Raw genomic sequence first — 18,661 nt, forward strand, 5'->3', positions numbered from 1 at the left:
AATCATAACCGCCCTGCCGCCCGCCACCGCCGGCTTCATCTCGAACTCCGCCGCCACCACACCTCCACCGAGCGGCGTCCCCGACCTCGCGCGCGATCGGCTTGATCACCCGCTCGCTGCCGCGATCCACCTCATCTACGCCGCGCGACCGATCTGGCCCGTCGGTTACGCGTGCCTCCGCAGATCCGTGAAGATCGTCCACGAGTTCAACGCGCCTCTCCACCGATCGAGCATCGGGTTGCCGCTGCGTCGCCCTGTCGGGCCGCAGCGCCGCCGCCCCATGGTTCTCCTCGTGGTTGCATCAACTTGTGTGTCGCTGCTGCGTCGCCCCTTCGGGTCGTAGTGTCGCGATACGCGGTCCCCGCCGCCGTCCCGAGGTCGTCCCCGCGGTTGCACCGACTCGCGAACCGCCGTTGTGTCGCCCCTTCGGGCCGCAGCGTCACAGCCCGCGGTCCCCGCCGCCGCCCAGAGGTCTTCCTGCCGTCGCCCCGACCCGCCTGCCGCCGCTGCGTCGCCCCTTCGGGCCAGAGCGCCGCAGCCCGCGGTCTACTCCGCCGTCACAGCGCGTCGACCTCCCGTGGTATGCGCCTCGCCGTCTTCCATGGCGCGGGAACGCCACCGTCCGCGCCGGTCTTCGTCATGCTGTTAGGGTTCTTTGCCTACTTCGAACACCGCCGCCGCACTCCTAACCTCACCGCCGCAGCCGCCGTCAGGCCGTCGCCGCCGCTCTTCTTCGGTCGCCGTCGCCGCTACCCACGTGTTGGGGAACGTAGTAATTTCAAAAAAAATTCCTACGCACACGCAAGATCATGATGATGCATAGCAACGAGGGGAGAGTGTGATCTACATACCTTGTAGATCGACAACAGAAGCGTTTGGTTGATTTAGTCGTACGTCTCCACGGCCCGACCGATCAAGCACCGAAACTACGGCACCTCCGAGTTCTAGCACACGTTCAGCTCGATGACGATCCCCGGACTCCGATCCAGCAAAGTGTCGGGGAAGAGTTCCGTCAGCACGACGGCGTGGTGACGATCTTGATGTACTACTGTCGCAGGGCTTCGCCTAAGCACCCTACAATATTATCGAGGACTATGGTGGAAGGGGGCGCCGCACACGGCTAAGAATATGATCACGTGGATCAACTTGTGTGTCTCTGGGGTGCCCCTGCCTCCGTATATAAAGGACTAAAGGGGGGGTGCGGCCGGCCTAGGAGAGGCGCGCCAGGAGAGTCCTACTCCCTCTGGGAGTAGGATTCCCCCCTCCAATCCTAGTTGGAATAGGATTCGCGGAGGGGGGAAAAGAGAGAGGGGGGTCGACCCCCTCTCCTTGTCCTATTCGGACCAAGGGAGGGGAGGGGCGCGCGGCCCATCTTGGGCTGCCCCTTCTCTTTTCCACTAAGGCCCACTATGGCCCATATAGCTCCTGGGGGGTTCCGGTAACCTCCCGGTACTCCGGTAAAATCCCGATTTCACCCGGAACACTTCCGATATCCAAACATAGGCTTCCAATATATAAATCTTTATGTCTCGACCATTTCGAGACTCCTCGTCATGTCCGTGATCACATCCGGGACTCCGAACAACCTTCGGTACATCAAAATGCATAAACTCATAATATAACTGTCATCGTAACCTTAAGCGTGCGGACCCTACGGGTTCGAGAACAATGTAGACATGACCGAGACATGTCTCTGGTCAATAACCAATAGCGGAACCTGGATGCTCATATTGGCTCCTACATATTCTACGAAGATCTTTATCGGTCAGACCGCATAACAACATACGTTGTTCCCTTTGTCATCGGTATGTTACTTACCCGAGATTCGATCGTCGGTATCTCAATACCTAGTTCAATCTCGTTACCGGCAAGTTTCTTTACTCGTTCTGTAATACATCATCCCGCAACTAATTCATTAGTTGCAATGCTTGCAAGGCTTAAGTGATGTGCATTACCGAGAGGGCCCAGAGATACCTCTCCGACAATCGGAGTGACAAATCCTAATCTCGAAATACGCCAACCCAACATGTACCTTTGGAGACACCTGTAGAGCTCTTTATAATCACCCAGTTATGTTGTGACGTTTGGTAGCACACAAAGTGTTCCTCCGGCAAACGGGAGTTGCATAATCTCATAGTCATAGGAACATGTATAAGTCATGAAGAAAGCAATAGCAACATACTAAACGATCGGATGCTAAGCTAATGGAATGGGTCATGTCAATCAGATCATTCACTTAATGATGTGATCCCGTTAATCAAATAACAACTCATTGTTCATGGTTAGGAAACATAACCATCTTTGATTAACGAGCTAGTCAAGTAGAGGCACACTAGTGACACTTTGTTTGTCTATGTATTCATACATGTATTATGTTTCCGGATAATACAATTCTAGCATGAATAATAAACATTTATCATGATATAAGGAAATAAATAATAACTTTATTATTGCCTCTAGAGCATATTTCCTTCAGTCTCCCACTTGCACTAGAGTCAATAATCTAGATTACACAGTAATGATTCTAACACCCATGGAGCCTTGGTGCTGATCATGTTTTGCTCGTGGAAGAGGCTTAGTCAACGGGTCTGCAACATTCAGATCCGTATGTATCTTGCAAATCTCTATGTCTCCCATCTGGACTAGATCCCGGATGGAATTGAAGCGTCTCTTGATGTGCTTGGTTCTCTTGTGAAATCTGGATTCCTTTGCCAAGGCAATTGCACCAGTATTGTCACAAAAGATTTTCATTGGACCCGATGCACTAGGTATGACACCTAGATCGGATATGAACTCCTTCATCCAGACTCCTTCATTTGCTGCTTCCGAAGCAGCTATGTATTCCGCTTCACACGTAGATCCCGCCACGACGCTTTGTTTAGAACTGCACCAACTGACAGCTCCACCATTTAATGTAAACACGTATCCTGTTTGCGATTTAGAATCGTCCGGATTAGTGTCAAAGTTTGCATCAACGTAACCATTTACGATGAGCTCTTTGTCACCTCCATATATGAGAAACATATCCTTAGTCCTTTTCAGGTACTTTAGGATGTTCTTGACCGCTGTCCAGTGATCCACTCCTGGATTACTTTGGTACCTCCCTGCTAGACTTATAGCAAGGCACACATCAGGTCTGGTACACATCATTGCATACATGATAGAGCCTATGGCTGAAGCATAGGGGACATCTTTCATATTCTCTCTATCTTCTGCAGTGGTCGGGCATTGAGTCTTACTCAACTTCACACCTTGTAACACATGCAAGAACCCTTTCTTTGCTTGATCCATTTTGAACTTCTTCAAAACTTTGTCAAGGTATGTGCTTTGTGAAAATCCAATTAAGCGTCTTGATCTATCTCTATAGATCTTAATGCCTAATATGTAAGCAGCTTCACCGAGGTCTTCCATTGAAAAACTCTTATTCAAGTATCCCTTTATGCTATCCAGAAATTCTATATCATTCCCAATTAGTAATATGTCATCTACATATAATATCAGAAATGCTATAGAGCTCCCACTCACTTTCTTGTAAATACAGGCTTCTCCAAAAGTCTGTATAAAACCAAATGCTTTGATCACACTATCAAATCGTTTATTCCAACTCCGAGAGGCTTGCACCAGTCCATAAATGGATCGCTGGAGCTTGCACATTTTGTTAGCTCCCTTTGGATCGACAAAACCTTCTGGTTGCATCATATACAACTCTTCTTCCAGAAATCCATTTAGGAATGCAGTTTTGACATCCATGTGCCAAATTTCATAATCATAAAATGCGGCAATTGCTAACATGATTCGGACAGACTTAAGCATCGCTACGGGTGAGAAGGTCTCATCGTAGTCAATCCCTTGAACTTGCCGAAAACCTTTTGCGACAAGTCGAGCTTTGTAGACAGTAATATTACCGTCAGCGTCAGTCTTCTTCTTGAAGATCCATTTATTCTCAATTGCTTGCCGATCATCGGGCAAGTCAACCAAAGTCCATACTTTGTTCTCATACATGGATCCTATCTCAGATTTCATGGCCTCAAGCCATTTTGCGGAATCTGGGCTCACCATCGCTTCTTCATAGTTCGTAGGTCATCATGATCTAGTAGCATGACTTCCAGAACGGGATTACCGTACCACTCTGGCGCGGATCTTACTCTGGTTGATCTACGAGGTTCAGTAGTATCTTGTTCTGAAGTTTCATGATCATCATCATTAGCTTCCTCACTAACTGGTGTAGGTGTCACAGAAACAGTTTTCTGTGATGTACTACTTTCAAATAGGAAAGCAGGTATAGTTACCTCGTCAAGTTCTACTTTCCTCCCACTCACTTCTTTCGAGAGAAACTCCTTCTCCAGAAAGTTTCCAAATTTAGCAACAAAAGTCTTGCCTTCGGATCTGTGATAGAAGGTGTATCCAATAGTCTCCTTTGGATATCCTATGAAGACACATTTCTCCGATTTGGATTCGAGCTTATCAGGTTGAAGCTTTTTCACATAAGCATCGCAGCCCCAAACTTTCAAAAACGACAACTTTGGTTTCTTTCCAAACCACAGTTCATAAGGCGTTGTCTCAACGGATTTTGATGGTGCTCTATTTAACGTGAATGCGGCCGTCTCTAGAGCGTATCCCCAAAACGATAGCGGTAAATCAGTAAGAGACATCATAGATCGCACCATATCTAGTAAAGTACGATTACGACGTTCGGACACACCATTACGCTGTGGTGTTCCGGGTGGCGTGAGTTGCGAAACTATTCCACAATTTTTCAAATGTACACCAAACTTGTAACTCAAATATTCTCCTCCACGACCAGATCGTAGAAACTTTATTTTCTTGTTACGATGATTTTCAACTTCACTCTAAAATTCTTTGAACTTTTCAAACGTTTCAGACTTATGTTTCATTAAGTAGATATACCCATATCTGCTTAAGTCATCTGTGAAGGTGAGAAAATAACGATATCCGCCACGAGCCTCAATATTCATTGGACCACATACTTCTGTATGTATGATTTCCAACAAATCTGTTGCTCTCTCCATAGTACCGGAGAACGGTGTTTTTGTCATCTTGCCCATGAGGCACGGTTCGCAAGTACCAAGTGATTCATAATCAAGTGGTTCCAAAAGTCCATCAGTATGGAGTTTCTTCATGCACTTTACACCGATATGACCTAAACGGCAGTGCCACAAATATGTTGCACTATCATTATCAACTCTGTATCTTTTGGTTTCAACATTATGAATATGTGTGTTACTACTATCGAGATTCAATAAGAATAGACCACTCTTCAAGGGTGCATGACCATAAAAGATATTACTCATATAAATAGAGCAACCATTATTCTCTGATTTAAATGAATAACCGTCTCGCATCAAACAAGATCCAGATATAATGTTCATGCTTAACGCTGGCACCAAATAACAATTATTTAGGTCTAATATTAATCTCGAAGGTAGATGTAGAGGTAGCGTGCCGACTGCGATCACATCGACTTTGGAACCGTTTCCCACGCGCATCGTCACCTCGTCCTTAGCCAATCTTCACTTAATTCAGTCCCTGTTTCGAGTTGCAAATATTAGCAACAGAACCAGTATCAAATACCCAGGTGCTACTGCGAGCATTAGTAAGGTACACATCAATAACATGTATATCACATATACCTTTGTTCACCTTGCCATCCTTCTTATCCGCCAAATACTTGGGGCAGTTCCGCTTCCAGTGACCAGTCTGCTTGCAGTAGAAGCACTCAGTTTCAGGCTTAGGTCCAGGTTTGGGTTTCTTCTCTTGAGTAGCAACTTGCTTGCTGTTCTTTTTGAAGTTTCCTTTCTTCTTCCCTTTGCCCTTTTTCTTGAAACTAGTGATCTTGTTGACCATCAACACTTGATGCTCCTTCTTAATTTCTACCTCCGCAGCTTTCAGCATCGCGAAGAGCTCGGGAATAGTCTTATTCATCCCTTGCATATTATAGTTCATCACAAAGCTCTTGTAGCTTGGTGGCAGTGATTGGAGAATTCTGTCAATGACGCAATCATCTGGAAGATTAACTCCGAATTGAATCAAGTGATTATTATACCCAGACATTTTGAGTATATGCTCACTAACAGAACTGTTCTCCTCCGTCTTACAGCTATAGAACTTATTGGAGACTTCATATCTCTCAATCCGGGCATTTGCTTGAAATATTAACTTCAACTCCTGGAACATCTCATATGCTCCATGACGTTTCAAAACGTCGTTGAAGTCCCAATTCTAAGCCGTAAAGCATGGCACACTGAACTATTGAGTAGTCATCAGCTTTGCTCTGCCAGGCGTTCATAACATCCGGCGTTGCTCCAGCAGCAGGCCTGGCACCCAGTGGTGCTTCCAGGACGTAATTCTTCTGTGCAGCAATGAGGATAATCCTCAAGTTACGGACCCAGTCCGTGTAATTGCTACCATCATCTTTCAACTTTGCTTTCTCAAGGAACGCATTAAAATTCAACGGAACAACAGCACGAGCCATCTATCTACAATCAAGCATAAACAAGCAAGATACTTATCAGGTACTAAGTTTCATGATAAATTTAAGTTCAGTTAATTTACTTAAAGAACTCCCACTTAGATAGACATCCCTCTAATCCTCTAAGTGATTACGTGATCCAAATCAACTAAACCATGTCCGATCATCACGTGAGATGGAGTAGTTTCATTGGTGAACATCACTATGTTGATCATATCTACTATATGATTCACGCTCGACCTTTCGGTCTCCGTGTTCCGAGGCCATATCTGTATATGCTTGCCTCGTCAAGTATAACCTGAGTATTCCGCGTGTGCAACTGTTTTGCACCCGTTGTATTTGAACGTAGAGCCTATCACACCCGATCATCACGTGGTGTCTCAGCACGAAGAACTTTCGCAACGGTGCATACTCAGGGAGAACACTTCTTGATAATTAGTGAGAGATCATCTTATAATGCTACCGTCAATCAAAGCAAGATAAGATGCATAAAAGATAAACATCACATGCAATCAATATAAGTGATATGATATGGCCATCATCATCTTGTGCTTGTGATCTCCATCTCCGAAGCACCGTCGTGATCACCATCGTCACCGGCGTGACACCTTGATCTCCATCGTAGCATCGTTGTCGTCTCGCCAAGCTTGTGCTTCCACGACTATCGCTATCGCTTAGTGATAAAGTAAAGCATTACATCGCGATTGCATTGCATACAATAAAGCGACAACCATATGGCTCCTGCCAGTTGCCGATAACTCGGTTACAAAACATGATCATCTCATACAATAAAATTCAGCATCATGTCTTGACCATATCACATCACAACATGCCCTGCAAAAACAAGTTAGACGTCCTCTACTTTGTTGTTGCAAGTTTTACGTGGCTGCTACGGGCTTAAGCAAGAACTAATCTTACCTACGCATCAAAACCACAACGATAGTTTGTCAAGTTGGTGTTGTTTTAACCTTCGCAAGGATCGGGCGTAGCCACACTTGGTTCAACTAAAGTTGGAGAAACTGTCACCCGCAAGCCACCTCTGTGCAAAGCACGTCGGGAGAACAGGTCTCGCGTAAGCGTACGCATAATGTCGGTCTGGGCCGCTTCGTCCAACAATACCGCCGAACCAAAGTATGACATGCTGGTAAGCAGTATGACTTATATCGCCCACAACTCACTTGTGTTCTACTCGTGCATATAACATCAACATATAAAACCTAGCCTCGGATGCCACTGTTGGGGAACGTAGTAATTTCAAAAAATTTCCTACGCACACGCAAGATCATGATGATGCATAGCAACGAGGGGAGAGTGTGATCTACATACCTTGTAGATCGACAACGGAAGCGTTTGGTTGATGTAGTCGTACGTCTCCATGGCCCGACCGATCAAGCACCGAAACTACGACACCTCCGAGTTCTAGCACACGTTCAGCTCGATGACGATCCCCGGACTCCGATCCGGCAAAGTGTCGGGGAAGAGTTCCGTCAGCACGACGGCGTGGTGACGATCTTGATGTACTACTGTCGCAGGGCTTCGCCTAAGCACCGCTACAATATTATCGAGGACTATGGTGGAAGGGGGCGCCGCACACGGCTAAGAATATGATCACGTGGATCAACTTGTGTGTCTCTGGGGTGCCCCTGCCTCCGTATATAAAGGACTAAAGGGGGGGTACGGCCGGCCTAGGAGAGGCGCGCCAGGAGAGTCCTACTCCCTCTGGGAGTAGGATCCCCCCCCCCCCAATCCTAGTTGGAATAGGATTCGCGGAGGGGGGAAAAGAGAGAGGGGGGCTGGCCCCCTCTCCTTGTCCTATTCGGACCAAGGGAGGGGAGGGGCGCGCGGCCCATCTTGGGCTGCCCATTCTCTTTTCCACTAAGGCCCACTATGGCCCATATAGCTCCCGGGGGGTTCCGGTAACCTCCCAGTACTCCGGTAAAATCCCGATTTCACCCGGAACACTTCCGATATCCAAACATAGGCTTCCAATATATAAATCTTTATGTCTCGACCATTTCGAGACTCCTCGTCATGTCCGTGATCACATCCGGGACTCCGAACAACCTTCGATACATCAAAATGCATAAACTCATAATATAACTGTCATCGTAACCTTAAGCGTGCGGACCCTACGGGTTCGAGAACAATGTAGACATGACCGAGACATGTCTCCGGTCAATAACCAATAGCGGAACCTGGATGCTCATATTGGCTCCTACATATTCTACGAAGATCTTTATCGGTCAGACCGCATAACAACATACGTTGTTCCCTTTGTCATCGGTATGTTACTTACCCGAGATTCGATCGTTGGTATCTCAATACCTAGTTCAATCTCGTTACCGGCAAGTCTCTTTACTCGTTCTGTAATACATCATCCCGCAACTAACTCATTAGTTGCAATGCTTGCAAGGCTTAAGTGATGTGCATTACCGAGAGGGCCCAGAGATACCTCTCCGACAATCGGAGTGACAAATCCTAATCTCGAAATACGCCAACCCAACATGTACCTTTGGAGACACCTGTAGAGCTCCTTTATAATCACCCAGTTACATTGTGACGTTTGGTAGCACATAAAGTGTTCCTCCAGCAAACGAGAGTTGCATAATCTCACAGTCATAGGAACATGTATAAGTCATGAAGAAAGCAATAGCAACATACTAAACGATCGGGTGCTAAGCTAATGGAATGGGTCATGTCAATCAGATCATTCACTTAATGATGTGATCCCGTTAATCAAATAACAACTCATTGTTCATGGTTAGGAAACATAACCATCTTTGATTAACGAGCTAGTCAAGTAGAGGCACACTAGTGACACTTTGTTTGCCTATGTATTCACACATGTATTATGTTTCCGGTTAATACAATTCTAGCATGAATAATAAACATTTATCATGATATAAGGAAATAAATAATAACTTTATTATTGCCTCTAGGGCATATTTCCTTCACCATGTAGCCGCCGCCGCCGCCCGTCCACCCCTTTTGTCTTCGTCCAAGCACCAGCCCGTCGCTAGCGTCGCCGTCATCTACCTCGACCACTTTGTCTACTCCGACCACCGTTGGTGACATTGACCTCGCGCCGATGGACGCCGCAATCGTCGTTGAGTACTTCTCTACTGGCCCCTTCGACTTCTCCGACATGGCGTACAGCTCGTGCAGGTCCCTCGTCTACGCATGCCCGGTGCTGGCAACACCGATGCGTGCCTTCATCCACGATGTGTCCCCGGGCCTGGCAAGCCTGGTCGGCGCTTCGTCAACTTCGTCTTCATCCGTCTACGCATGCCCGGTGCTGGCAACACCGGTGCGTGCCTTCGTCCACGATGTGTCCCCGGGCTTGGCAAACCCGCCGCGACGCGTCGTCAACCACATCTTCTTCCCGGCGCACCACTACTTCGACACCACTGCGCCCATGCTAACTCGGCGCCCCCTTGCGCCTGCGGCTCCACGGCGACTTCCTCGACACCGGCCACCCCGACTCGACATCAACCACGGAATTCTTCACACGGCTACCTGGACCACGGCTCCACCAGCCACGCTCTCGGCTACATCGACAAACGGCACAAAGGGCTAGCGCCTGCTTGAGCAACCTCGTTGGTTTCCACTCCAGCCATGACTCCGCGATGCGTCCACCGTTACGACTGTGTGTGTGGGGGGGTGTCCGTCAGCTTGCCTTCGGATTCTTCTCCAGTCTCACCGTCTGCGTTACTACCGTTGTGACTGCGGGGGGATGTTGAGTATAATGTTTATTAGGAAAGACGAGATAGACTAGGATTTGTTCTGGATTGTCTTGTACTCCAAGTAGATGATTGTACTCCTATATATATATGCCCACGAGGCTCAAGCAATACATGAACTATTCTATCAATCCCTCTCTCCCTTCTAACACATAGCTTGTCTGGGTGCGATCTTTAAAATATGTATGTATGTTCTATAGAAGGTTCCAGCACCAATCCGTCGGAGGTAGCCTTGCATCGCATCCCTCGCAACGGTTGAGGCGAGAACACCGGGCAATAAGGGCTACATTTCTCCCTTAATGTTATGTTCATATTCACATTATTCCTTTACATTCATGCAATGGTGAACATACAACTCCCTAGTGTACATTTCAATACACCATACCACTAGTATGTCATAGGGATTGGTTCTTCTTGGTTCTTCTTGATAACAAATCCATCATGAGTGAATCTTCCAAGTTCAAGGAGTGGTCCTCGCTTCGCGAGTGTATGGTCCTTCGGGTCCGTCCTCATGTTATGGTCCTCTCACTTGGTGAGGGTTGAAAAGGAGTGAGGTGAGACATCGCCCCTCCTCAGCTTGCCGGCAAAAGCTCAGAGCCTAGTCCTCGATCTTATTTGGCTGCATCATTTCTTCATGTTTTCTCATGCCATTCCAAGCATGGAAGATTCGAGTATAGTATTTACTTGATCAAGCATGGTTCATATTCACGGTATTACTTGTCATTTTATTACATGCTTTGTTGTGTACTTGCTGAGTCTTTGGACTCACCTCTTGTGGACTTTGTTTCAGGTACATCGCCGCGAGGCTTTGCAAGTATTATGAAGGGCGTAGCTCCCATGTGTGTTCACTCACATTTCATACCCCTTCCATCCACCTAGCTGATCATGATAATTCTCATACTTAGTTCATGATTCTTGGTAGCTAGGATCTACTTGTGGTGTATAAACTTTGCTTTGGTTTGTTTCCATGATCACTATGTTTACCTGTCAAAGGTGGGTTGGAGTTGACTAGTCCCCACCTTGCACCATGGTGTGTTGGAACGTATGTTTTCTTTGCTATGTGTAGCATAACGGTTGGTGGCTTCACCACTTTGCTCTACATGGGTTGTAGGAGCTTGTTGGATGCTTCTGCTTGTCATATTATGAATATATGCTCTGTTTATTCAACTGCCTGTCGTGGATGTCCGATGGTACAAAGGAGGTGCTACTGGATTTTTCCACGAGCATTGTGTTTTGGTGGTAACATTCCTTCTTAGACAAGAGGGATGAACACTTGAGTAGGATCAAGCATGGAGATGAATGCGCGTGCGAAGGGGTCTAGAATGGCGTTACTAGTGCATATTTGAGCACTTTAAAGCTCCGTGATGACCGATAAAGACATGGATGAAATATACAAGATGCCCCTTCACAAATTTCATCCATAACTTATTTTAGGTGCAGTGTCACCTTATTTTTAGGCCAGACTCATGTAATTTTGAAATACTAAAGTATAGGCTGTTTTTAGAGTCCATATGTGTGGGAAAAAACAGAGTTAGGGTTGGTTTCGGACCCCTCCTCCAAGGGGTCATGAAATTCCCCTCTCTTGCTTCATATATACAGCTCTTAGGGCATCTTTAGACTTTGGATTTTGTTTAGATTAAAAGTTTGCCATAGCTGCAACTTCGCGTACTTCGTTTGTGTTCAACGACCAGACCAAGACGTCACAGAATCCCACTTGATCAATAAAGCTTTCCTCTTTAATTCACAATAATTCAGATTGCAATTTCAGTTTCTTGCTTGTTATTCGTTTGCTTGCAGGAAATAGACCTTCATGGTCAAGTTGATCGTGCTCCGGCGTGGTCAATAATCCCTCGAAGTTGGTTTAGCGGTTGCTAAGACGCGACGTCCTTGCACGTTCGTAGTCGGATCGTCAAAGTCTACTGCACCAAAAACGATAGTCACCATCTCATTGAAAGATGGGACACTTTTCCTCTATTAGAATGTTTATCAGATTTCTATGGGGATTCACGCTATTATGAATAATTTTGTTACCGCTTCTTGTCCAAATGCGTCCATGAAGAAAGGGGGTTGAAGTAGGCCACATTTGGTTTTTGTCAAATTAAATGTGATGCATGTTTTGATCATGATCCGCTTAAGGCACAACTGGGGCGGTCTTGTGAGACGATAAATGCAAATTCATTGTTTGGACATGGAAAGATTAACCGATGTGCGAATGTTCTTATGGTTGAAGTTTGGCTCTTAGATTCGGTTTTTCTCCGGTACAAATGGTGGGATGCAATCGTCTTGTTATTAACTCTGACAATTTGAAGATATTTGATAGTAAAGAATTGAGAACGTTCATCAGGTATTATTTATTTTTGTAAATTCGAGCATCATAATAGATATTTCCTCCATCTCAAATAAGTGACTCAATTTTATACTGACTTTATAGCAAGGTCATCAACAATGTAACTGTTATTTTGAATGAATAAATTCTTCACTTCTGTTTTTTTTAAACGCACCGGTGCTGCAAGCATGAAACCATAAAAATGGACAAAACAAAGGGTCTGTCTAGGACACATCTAGATGTGACATAGTTATATCACATCTAAGCTGATTTTCACTCTGTTTGTGGTCTATTTTTTTGTCCTAGTTTTCTTTTTGTTTCTTGTTAATGCATTATATACTTGTGGGAGGTTAGATGTGACATCCTTAGAAAACATCTAGATGTGAATTAGACAAACTGCAAAACAAAACCGCGTCTCCCGGCTTCCCCACCGTTCCGCGTGCACTGTCAGTCTCGCCTCGATCCGATCGGCAGGAAAGGGAATGTCGTCGTCGTCGGCGGCGGCGGAACAGCATCGCCACCATGCCGTAGGCGGCCGCGAGCTAGTGCCGCTCGCGGCTTTCATAAAGGAGGAGTCCCGCACCGAGCGGCACGCCGTCACTCGGAGCAGGATCTGCGCGCGTGAGGATGGAGGAGTAGGAGGGGAAGTTGGGGAGGCGGAGACGCGGCGGCCACTGCTACGGTATGGGTGCGCCGCGCAGTCCAAGAAGGGGGAGGACTTCTTCCTGCTCAGGACCGACTGCGCGCGCCCCTTTACTTCCTCGTCCTCTTCCACCACCTCGCATCCCCCCACCTTCGCGGTTTTCGCCGTAAGTCGCGTGCCCTTGTGCTTGCTGAAAGGTTGCTGTGCGGTCTCTAGATGCGGTGGTGGTTGTGCCGCGCGCGTGGTTTCGCTACCGTGTACACTTGATCCGTAGCTGGGGTTTGAGCCCGGGAGTAGCTAAGTAGTTAGGTAGTGAGCTTTGGTTCGCTGTTTGAACTTTGAAGCTACTGCATGTGCATCGGCAGCTTGTATTTTGCCATCTCCCATCTGAGGTCGGTGATTGGTGAATTGATGTGCTCAGCTATATATATTCTGATTTGTTGTAGTCATTTGCAGCCTTGTTTTTGGTAGGACCTAGGGGTGGCAGTTTATGCTTGAAAATCATATGTAAGCCATAGCTGCATACACGTGTGCGCTATAAAGTAGAATGCTCTGGTTGAGGGTGGACTAGTCTATCCGATAATTGGATGTTCCATTGCCAGCAGGTTCTTGACGGGCATAACGGCGACGCCGCTGCAATATATACAAGGGACAATCTGCTCAACCATGTCCTGAGCGCGATGCCACAGGGTCTTTCGCGGGAGGAGTGGTTGCATTCTCTGCCCCGTGCGCTTGTCGCGGGATTCGTCAAGACCGACAAGGAATTCCAAACCAAAGGCATGGTTCTGTCACTTGCATTTGGCGTTTTGCTGCAGCACCATAAGTTACGATGAATGTTGATGAATTTCCTTTTGCCGCCATGTACCAGGCCAAACTTCGGGCACAACTGCCACATTTGCGATAATCGATGGCTGGACTATCACTGTTGCTTCAGTTGGCGATTCTCGCTGTATTTTGGATGCTCAGGGTGGGGCTGTTTCTTTGCTTACAGTTGATCACCGACTAGAAGAAAATGTCGAGGAGTGAGTACCAGCTGCTTACCAAGAATGTGCATTACTATGTTGTTTTATTTGGAGGGTTTTGCTAGTCAGCAAACATTCCCCCCCTGCAAAGAAATATAAACTGGTAAAAATAGAGTAGCATGATTGGTGTTTTCCTTTCTTGTATGTATTATGTATTGGATGACTAATTTTTGTTGGTGCCTCTTTGATTCCTTGACACTTTATTGTGTCCTGCGGGATTTAAAATGTTTCATGTGAAAGTCCAGCAAATTCTCGTTGAACCTTTGAATGTTCATGACACCTCTTTGATTCTCACGGAGTAGGGATAACATAGAAAAATGTGGAGATACTATCAATAGATTAGCATTTACTCGACTGGTTATCTGAGTGCAGTGATGGAAGGGGTGGGGAGGGAAAAAGTTCATTAATTGCAATCTTGGTTTCAATGTTAGCCCTGTATTGTGAAATTTCAAGTAATATCATTGCCTTGTATTCTTTTTTTTTTGTTAATGCCCACTTCACCTAACCATCGAATAAAATGGTGGCAGGAGGGAGCGTGTCACAGCGAGTGGAGGTGAAGTTGGAAGGCTTAGTGTGGTTGGTGGAGCAGAGGTTTGCTCTCAGTTACTACCTCTTTCTGTTAATGAAGGGCATTTAATATGTTTGCTTTTGGTGCTGTTTAAGATAGATCTGTATCCTATACGTATTGGTTAACTTTGGAAGGATGAGCAAACATGCTAAGAATTTGTGTTGGCTCGTCTTTAGATTGGTCCACTGCGATGCTGGCCAGGAGGTTTGTGCCTATCCAGATCCATTGGAGACATAGATGTTGGTGAATTTATCGTACCTGTTCCTTATGTCAAGCAAGTGAAGGTACTTCTATGACATATCATGAATTGCTCCAACTTCTCCTCTTCAGAATATTTTAATTCTATATATATAACCCATAACTTGATGTAAAAATTCCATGCCTATACTTATATGCCATTGCTAGCCGGGAATGCTTTCTGCTTGATGTGTTGTTCATTTTCCATAGTTGTCAAATACTGGTGGGAGGCTTATTATTGCTTCAGACGGCATTTGGGATGCATTGTCTTCAGATGCAGCTGCAAAGTGTTGCAGAGGGTTGCCTGCTGAACTCGCTGCCAAGCAAATAGTTAAGGTAAAACATTTAGCGTGACTTCATAGTTTGCAAGGTGTTGTGTTACCATTGGTGATGCTTCTAATGGTCACAGATTATTTTTCTTGCATAACCAGACATGCTCTTCTGATCAATTAAATGTGTGAAATAATTATTTAGGAGGCACTCAAGACAAGGGGCCTAAAAGATGACACGACATGTGTCGTTGTTGACATAATCCCACCTGATCAAACGATACGCCCTCTATCTCCACCGAAAAAGATGAATAAGTTGAAGTCCCTGATTTTTAGGAAAAAAGCAAAGGACCAGCCCAATAAATTGACTAAGCAGCTTTCTTCAGTGGGTATGGTTGAAGAGATATTTGAAGAAGGTTCAGCGATACTATCAGAGAGGTTAGTTGTACTCTTGCTCATATTTGTTTCACTGTCTTTAATATGAAGTTGATATGTGTATTTTCAGTACTTCCATGCTGAAGGCTGTAAGAATGATATTTGTTTTGAACCATGAAAAACACACACAAATTTTGGTCAATCTGAGTCCTAAACACAAATCTAGCATGGTAACCACCAACCAGCCACATTGTATTCCCATGGCCAAATTTTACTGGCTGGATCACTGGCTACTCCAATTTCTTTTCCTGAGTAAACGTAAAGCTTGCGCCTCGATACATATGTGGTTTGGGCGTGTGACTGTTCACATTGTGCATCATGAAGCCTCTTTAGAGCCTCTGCAATATCTTTGTCAGATGTAATCAGACTTCTGAATTGGACTTGCAAGATTTGTAGAACCAGTAGCTGGTGGGCATAAAAATCCGAGAAACAAACACCGGACTAAAATTGAATTCATATTTTTTCCCCATTGAGAGCTGAAAATTTAGGTTCCAGTATTGACCAACCGAATTAGTCCTCGCTTAGACAACCCCGTAAACATGTTCACCTTTATGAAGTTACGCTTGTCAAATACAGCGCACCAATAAAACCAGTGAAATTAGACTTACTCGGGCTGAGCCAGAATACGGCCATCCAAGTGGGCCTTTAATATAGGTAATTTTGGTTTTTAGCCTCTGTTAACCGAAAAAACTGAATAAACCTGTACGCAAGGATAATCCATTGAATTTGTATGCTTAATCTGAATGCCCCAACTGCCCAAGACCTGCTTTCCCAATCCCACACTAGCCTTTACTTCCTGCATAGCCGAACAGCAGCACGCCCAATCTTTCTAGTACTTAAACGTGCTGGTGCCTGCATGTGTAATGTTAGTTACACGCTAGCAGTAGGAGCGTTGTTCCCTGCTCTTCGCCTGCTGCTGCAGTGCTCCGCAGGAACCTGCTTGTTTGTTGGCTGTTGCACTACTTTTTGTAAGACTGAAGTGTTGAAGTCTGTTTGTCAACGTCGGAGAGCTTTATGTTTATGCTCATGGGTGGATAAACTATGTCACGCTGAACATTACTGTTTTTGGTGTTATGCTGTCATAATTTTGTTAAATCTCTGTCAAAATGGTTGAAATTGCCTCCTGTGCATGTACATCCAAATTGGTGTTAATCGAAAACCAAACAAACCTGACAGTTAACTGAATTCTTAGTTTCCGGAATTTGAATGTAAATTCCGGTTTCCCCTTTTCACGAACCGAACTTGGTAAAAAACTGATTTTTGGTTTAAACTGAAGGCCCACATGTAAACAAGCATGTTATTTCTTTCCATTGTTCAGATTGTGTTTTTGTTTTTGCCATATGTGGTTAAATCTATTGAATGTTAGAAGTTTGTCCTGAACAATTCGATTATGCCTGAGCTTGCTTTACATAGTAATCATGATTTTACCCAAAGGACCATTCTGATCATTAACCTGCTAGTAGCCCTATTTTTAATTAGCAAATTACACATCAAATTACTGTAATCATATGTTCTCTTTACTACTTAAAAAAAGACATAGCATTCAGTGTTTCACTCCTCCTGCGTTTCACTCGATGGCTTTTACTTCTCTCCCTTCGTCCGCCCCCCTCTACAGAGGTTTTAATTCCCTATCCCACCCGGTTTTCTGCTTGAAAACTGCCCCACCACCCATGAAAACCACCCCATAGCAGACCTGGCAAGAAATATTTGCCCTAGACGCACGATTGCCCCCATGCTCCATCGTTACCTGACTGCGGCAGGGAGACGGACCTCGCCCTCGTCGCTTGTCCGCCATGCCTTGGTCTTCGACGGCGGTGCACCACGAACCTTCTCATCAGCGATTGGATTAGCACCTACAGACCGATGTGCCGTATCAGTCACATCGCTGGCAGGTCGAGCACCGTGGTGGAGTGGAGCACGGTGAGCCCAGCAACGCTAGGAATGCTGTGGTGTTGCAGTAGAAGAAGGCATATCACCAGTGTAGGATCACTCACGGTGAGCCCAGCAACGCTAGGAATGCTGTGGTGTTGCAGTAGAAGAAGGCATATCACCAGTGTAGGATCACCTGACGAAGGTGGCGCTGATAACCAGTGTAGCCAGCAGCACCAGGTCCTTGCGCAAACTTCCCCATGAACATGTACTCTTCTGACGTCATTTCTGTGGGCTCAGTTCCTGGGAGCATACACGTCACATACATACATGCTAGAAATTTTATTTATCGGCTTCAGCTCTTGATAGAATACACAGCAGGTATGTACGTGCTAAGAATTTTGGTGGGTAATCAATCTTAGCATTTGTTAGGAGATTATAAATGACACAATAACTGATTTTTATCTATCCTGTGAACATTTGAATTGGCATCGATCAACTGCAAGTGCAAGCAGGCTCACACAACTTGTAATTAAATGCACGTCACTCCTGACCTATTTGAACCAGAAAATGTCATGAACATAAAACAGTAGTAACTTGACAGTATAATATGGTAAACTATTGTTACAATTTCTGTTGTAACAAATTGAAGTTTCTGTTAGCAGGGCGAACTTCAGTTCATTTGAACCAGAAAATGTCATGAACATGAAAGCAGTAGTGACTTGAAAGTACAATAAGCTAAACTGTTGCTGTAACAAGTTGAAGTTTCTGTTAGCAGGACCAACTTCAGCTCAGGTGTCAGAAAAAACTTTAGTTCCGGATTTAGGAACAATCAGTCAGCTTAACTCAAGCTAATTTGCACATTGAATTACAAATGTAATCAAAGAGAGGTAGGGATGGGGGGTGCTGGCTGACGTCGCTCGGGGGCTCGAACAGGAACTTGTGGCTGATGTGGATGGAGATGGACCGAGTTGGCGAACAGCGTTTGATGGCTGGACACTGGCGATGGGAGGTGAGGTGTGCATCCGCCGCTTGGAGGTTGGCTTTGGATTCGGCATCTTG

General features: G+C 45.5%; 1 protein-coding gene across 2 annotated transcripts in view; it reads left to right on the top strand.

Moving 5' to 3' along the window:
- Nucleotides 1–12,977: 12,977 nt before the first annotated feature.
- LOC119268098 (probable protein phosphatase 2C 3) overlaps nt 12,978–18,661 on the top strand; it is a 21,508-nt gene continuing 15,824 nt past the window's right edge. For both annotated transcript variants that reach the window (XM_037549603.1, XM_037549602.1), the window contains exons 1-7: nt 12,978–13,365; nt 13,805–13,976; nt 14,068–14,221; nt 14,749–14,812; nt 14,966–15,073; nt 15,237–15,362; nt 15,501–15,733. In XM_037549603.1, the coding sequence (XP_037405500.1) occupies nt 13,039–13,365; nt 13,805–13,976; nt 14,068–14,221; nt 14,749–14,812; nt 14,966–15,073; nt 15,237–15,362; nt 15,501–15,733 (1,184 nt within the window). In that variant the 5' untranslated portion in view covers nt 12,978–13,038. The remainder of the gene's footprint in view (nt 13,366–13,804; nt 13,977–14,067; nt 14,222–14,748; nt 14,813–14,965; nt 15,074–15,236; nt 15,363–15,500; nt 15,734–18,661) is intronic.

The sequence above is a fragment of the Triticum dicoccoides genome, chromosome 3A, assembly GCF_002162155.2.
Source record: "Triticum dicoccoides isolate Atlit2015 ecotype Zavitan chromosome 3A, WEW_v2.0, whole genome shotgun sequence".
Classification (NCBI taxonomy): Eukaryota; Viridiplantae; Streptophyta; class Magnoliopsida; order Poales; family Poaceae; genus Triticum; species Triticum dicoccoides.